Source organism: Apaloderma vittatum, unplaced genomic scaffold (assembly GCF_000703405.1).
Source record: "Apaloderma vittatum isolate BGI_N311 unplaced genomic scaffold, ASM70340v1 scaffold27360, whole genome shotgun sequence".
Lineage (NCBI taxonomy): Eukaryota > Metazoa > Chordata > Aves > Trogoniformes > Trogonidae > Apaloderma > Apaloderma vittatum.
The window spans coordinates 3460-8393 of NW_009694434.1; the positions used below are offsets into that span (position 1 = coordinate 3460).

Here is a 4934-nt window from a genome sequence, read left to right on the forward strand (position 1 = left end):
AGTGGGAGCGGAGCTGGCGAGCTCTCTGCACGCAACCCCTTCCCCAGCAGAAGCGGCAGGGCAAGGATTAACTGCATCAGCTGCATGAGGACATTTGCATTAAGTTAATTAAAAACAAAACAAAACAAAAAACCCAAAACAAAACCAAAACAAACCCTCTACAAGTCCGGGACACGTTTCGCTCTTTCCCAGATCTGCCCCAGTGAGTGAGTGTGTCAGGGACACTTTGGCAAAGCAGATACTTGGGCTGGGCAGGGCAGCAAGGGAAAAACGTCAAGCGCCGCTGCTTCCTTCTCCCTTCCCCTTATCCCACGGTTCAGAGACACCCTCTCCTCACAGCCCTCGTGATGGAAGCTCCTGTTCGCACCCCTGAGGCCGCTGTCGGGGCAGTTCCCAGCTTCATGGGTAGCTTCCTCCAGCTGTCCGTTGCCTGTGTTCCTTCTCCAGGTTCCCTTTCACCCCTCTGAACCAGAAGGGCTTCGAAATAACGGAGTCAGGCAACAAAGCCTCGCTTGCTGGTTTTCTTTTTCCCTGGTCCGCTGGGTAATTCACCCACCGACCCGACGCGATGCTTCCTTGTGCCTTCATCAAGAGCAAAGACGTTTTGGAGTCCCTCTTTATCCTCTCAGAGCACCAAATCCACACCCATCGACGAGCACGCAGCCGGCAGCTCTTGGCCGCCCTTACTTCACTTCCAGGATGGAGGGGTTCGTCTCCATGATGGCCACGATGATTCTGTCGATGTAATCCTGCAGACGGAAGTTGATCTCCTCTTGCTTTTGAATTGCTTCCATGAGCTGCAAAAGGGAAGGAGAAAGGGAGTGAGGGACTGCCTGCCGCTGCCCAGGGACAGAAGCGAGATTTCTCGTGGCTCTGGGCACCCATGGAGGTTTCCCTCTGCTTCTTCATTGTGGCCTGAGATGTTCCCCACCACGTGTAAGTGGCCTGGGGAAAACACCCTCAGCTGCTGGCTCTGCTTACTCACGCCCTTCCTCAAGGTCTCAGCCAGATGGGACCTTGGAGAAATCTGCATCTCATCGCCCTCATGCCCAGCTGTGTTTCCCCACTTCTTGGGGGTCTCAAAAATTTAATTCCGATGCTTACGTGGGCTCGCACCACTGGTATCTGGGGTAGAGCCACAGAGCAGGGAGAACATGTGCCAGAGCAAACAAGATCTCTGGGGTTGATGTCCCAGCTCTCTGTGGTCTAAAACAGCTACAGACAGACCAACCGACACACCCTGGTCCGTCCCAGGAAGAGGAAGGCTGTCACAGGGCGGGCAAACCAAAGCCACCAATACCAGCAAACTGGGAGGGAGCAACTTCTGTTCCCAGGAAGGAGGGCTGGCAGGCAGGGTCAGTCCTGCCAGCTCTTCAAATAGTTGTGTGGGTATCTCTTTGCTCACGACAGCTTTCAAGTGAATTTAGGGAGTGAGATGTACCACAGACAGGGCCCTCGGTCGGCTGAGAGCAGGGGAGATGCGGTTTGACTCAAGGAGTACCCTGTGGCACGTACCTCGTCTCTGGAGACTGAGCTGATCTCTGCTGCCAGGGATTCAGAGAAGGAGGCTGAGAAGAGGTTCTTGGCTCCCTGGATGCTCAAGTTAATGATCTGCCCATTCAGTTCATCGTTCTGCTCCTTCAGGTTCCTGTTATCCTGTTCACAACAGATAGACCAGATGCTGCTGAAGCACGTGGTGCCCTCAGAGCAGATGCAGCCGGGGAATGCCGGGGCTTTTGTCCTAACCAGCAGCTCGCACCGTGCTGTGAACAGCGTGTGGTCTCCTGATGCAGACTCAACAGGGCCTGGAGAACCTCTGGGAACACGGGATACGCTGGGGAGAGCCAGGGCACACAGCACAGAGCGGGGGCTCCTGACTGGTCAGAAGAAGCCAACTTCTCCTGTCTCAGGACAGGAGGGGCAGGAAGCAGGGGGCCATGGTCATCTTGAGAGGGAGCCTCCCAATCCCTGGCTGAGTGCGAGGGAATCATCACCCCCTTTTGCAGCCTGAGCAGCTCAGACAACGGTCCCCTCCCTGCCCAGCCCTGCCTACCTGCTTGAGCTGCTTGATCTCTTGCTCCAGCTCTGTCTCCCGCGTCCTGCTGTTGTACTCCTGGAGCCCCATGCTGCTGCTCCTGCCCCTCCGCTGCTCAGCTTCCAGTTTGAAGAGCTGCAAGTGCTCCAGCTGCTTCCTGAGGTCCTCGATGAGCTGTGGCACAAGGGAAGAGGACAACCCAGTGCCGCATCCCCTGCAAGGCCGGCAGCTCATACTGGTGATGGCTGGTGTGACGGATGGGCTGTCCCCCAGCTGGGAGCAACCCTGTCAATTGCTGAGCTGGATTAACAGATCCTTTCCGGGGGGTGCACATGGCTTCCCCTTCCTTCCCCACACCTCTAGCAAACAGTGAAGAGAGAGCTACTTTGATACGTGAGAGCAACCCTGGAAGGACTTTGTTGGAGCTCCCGCCACAGCTCTGGGAATCCCCGTTCCACCCAAGAGCTCTCAGCGTCACTGCGACGACAATAATTTCCACTTTGAGGCCCAAAGCTCCTTTGGCAAGCCCCATTTGAGCCTCCAGCTGCAATTCCCAGAGATGCCTGGAAAGGGCTGGGCAGGGAGGACTGTGTTTTTTGCCCTCCCCTCCCACTTTCTGTCCCTATGTGCCATCCTCACTGTGCTTCTGTCACCCCATCTTCAACGGAGAAAAGAAATGGGTGCGGGTGGCACAGCCCCACTGGATTTTAATGCAGGCTAAAGTAATCATCGTTATGTATTTAAGCTGCTGTACCTTTCTCTGCCCAGGCAGGACAAAAAGCTTCAGTTACATGTATTTTTTTTGGAGAGGCTGCCAAAGCCAGCTTCCCGACAGGGCCTTAATTTGGGGGACTAGCAAGACAGGGCTGTGACAGGCAGCCTCGACTCTACTTACCTCCTGCGTCGACTCCTTCTCCTTCTGAAACTGGTGCCTCTCCTGACTCAGCTTGTCGCCCATCTTCCTCTTTTTCTCCTGCTCCTCCGCGAGCTGCACAGTGAGGTCTTCGATTTCATCCAGCAGCTTCTGCTTCTCCTGGAATGACACAAAAGGCAGTAAGTCACAGGGGCCTGTCTTCGTTCAGCGCTGGCAGGGCTCTCCCCGCTCGCTCAAGGCCGCGGCCTCACGCTGAGCACGGCGGGGAAGGCTCTTCTCGCTGACGCATTCGGATGCGCTGCCTGCTGGGATTTCATTTGCCGTCTCAGGGCTTTGGAGCCCGAGTGCTTTGGCAGCGGTGAGAAAAGCCACACACCAAAATAGCACTGCTAAGGGAGAGGTAATGGGAGACGACGCAGGGATAAATGCACCCGGGCAAACATCCGCACTCACGGGACATGTCTGGGGTGGGACTGGGGTGAGCACAGGGGCTACAGGTCAAGAAGAGACATTAAATCGGGTCTGAAATTCAGAAAAGCCACAAATTCAAGATCTGAAAGCTGCTCTGGGGATGCTCACTCTTGGTTTCAGGTATGAAAGAATTTAACTGAGGGCTGACTTAAAAAGGAATATGACCAGTTTGAGCCAGGATGTAAAAAATCATGTAGGACACGAAAAATTACAGGATGTAAAACACACAGAGCCCAGATCTTCTGCTCTGGCCCCTTCTCACAGCCAAACGTTTGAGGTGACAGGTAAAGCCTGTCACCTGGTGATGACAAGAGCCCTGTGCAGGACACTTCCCTGTACAGCAGCACCCTTCTGCCTACGACCGGTTGACGTCCTCCCCAGGCTCAAGGCTTCCAGCCTGGTTCTCCCGGTGAGGAAGGGTTTGGCTTTCAGAAAGCCAAAAACGTCACTGAGACTTCAGGCAATGCTGATGCTGGATGGCCCATGCCATGAAGAGGCAAGAGGCAGCTCCGAGGAGGAGCTCCAGCTGCTGGGTCTGGGGTGTCCCGGTCTATGGAGCAGCACTATGCTAGTGGGAAATGCAACTTTGACAATGAAATCCTGATTTCAGACAGTGAAACCCTGATCTTTGTCACTGGACAAGACAACAGGCCATCAGTAGGATTTCTCTCCTTGGCTGGGAGGGAATTGCACCTCTCACTCCTCTTTTAATCCCATTAACCGTGCAGAAAAGCGGGACTGCTCTGCGGAGAGCTCACGGATCAAACCCGACTTTGCGTGGCTGAACCACACCTAAGGCAGGAAATTTATGCTCAGTCCCACAGCGGTTCTCCCACCCCAAGCCTCAGTGCCCTGCGCTTACAATGTCTTGGCAGATGAAGACCACTTCATTGAGGCCACGTGGAGCTGCGAGGGGATGAAATGCCTGAGGGCCTTCATCAGCTGGGCAGAGAGGTTTTGCTTTCACTTGATCTTACATCTGTCCCAAGCTTGAATTCTCTCCAGAAATGAGGATTTTGTCCAGCCCACGGAGACTGCAGTGCCTGCGCAAACCTCCCACCCCAGCCTTGAATCCTAAGCAGGGCAAGAGGGGGAGGATTCGGGAGATAACGCGATGCTTTGAAGACTCAACTTGCTAATCCCAGCGAGGGCTTTATCTGCACGGGCAGGATGCAGTGATGAAGCATGCCTGCTCCTCCTCCTCCCTTGCAGTGGACCGTGGCCGCAGGGACAGGGACAAGCTTCCACAAGAGGGCACGAGTCCCCTCCTCATCAGTCAGGACAGGGCTGCCACCATCGCGGCTGCACTGTCACCAAGAGATTTACTGGGGGTTTTGTTAATCCCAGCTTCCAAACAAAAAACTGGGAAGCAGCACAGAGAGCAGCATGGGATAGCTCAAGTGTAGGATAGCTCTGCTCCAGGGCAAGGTCTGCAGGGAATGAGGAGGCAGAAACAACTGATTTTCTCATTACACTAAATGTTATCTCACATAGGTCCTTCGTGAAAATGAGAATTTCAGCTCAAGCTGTGTGAGGCAGCAGGTGGGAAGGCCG

General features: G+C 54.6%; 1 protein-coding gene across 1 annotated transcript in view; it reads right to left on the reverse strand.

Annotated features, from left to right (window-relative positions):
* Window positions 1-556: 556 nt before the first annotated feature.
* Window positions 557-4934, reverse strand: part of RAB11FIP3 (RAB11 family interacting protein 3 (class II)) — a gene marked incomplete at its 5' end in the record, with an annotated part of 47238 nt that continues 42860 nt past the window's right edge. Inside the window, 4 exons of the mRNA XM_009867635.1 lie at window positions 557-797; window positions 1516-1656; window positions 2054-2209; window positions 2931-3068. Of these exons, the coding sequence (XP_009865937.1) occupies window positions 684-797; window positions 1516-1656; window positions 2054-2209; window positions 2931-3068 (549 nt within the window). The remainder of the gene's footprint in view (window positions 798-1515; window positions 1657-2053; window positions 2210-2930; window positions 3069-4934) is intronic.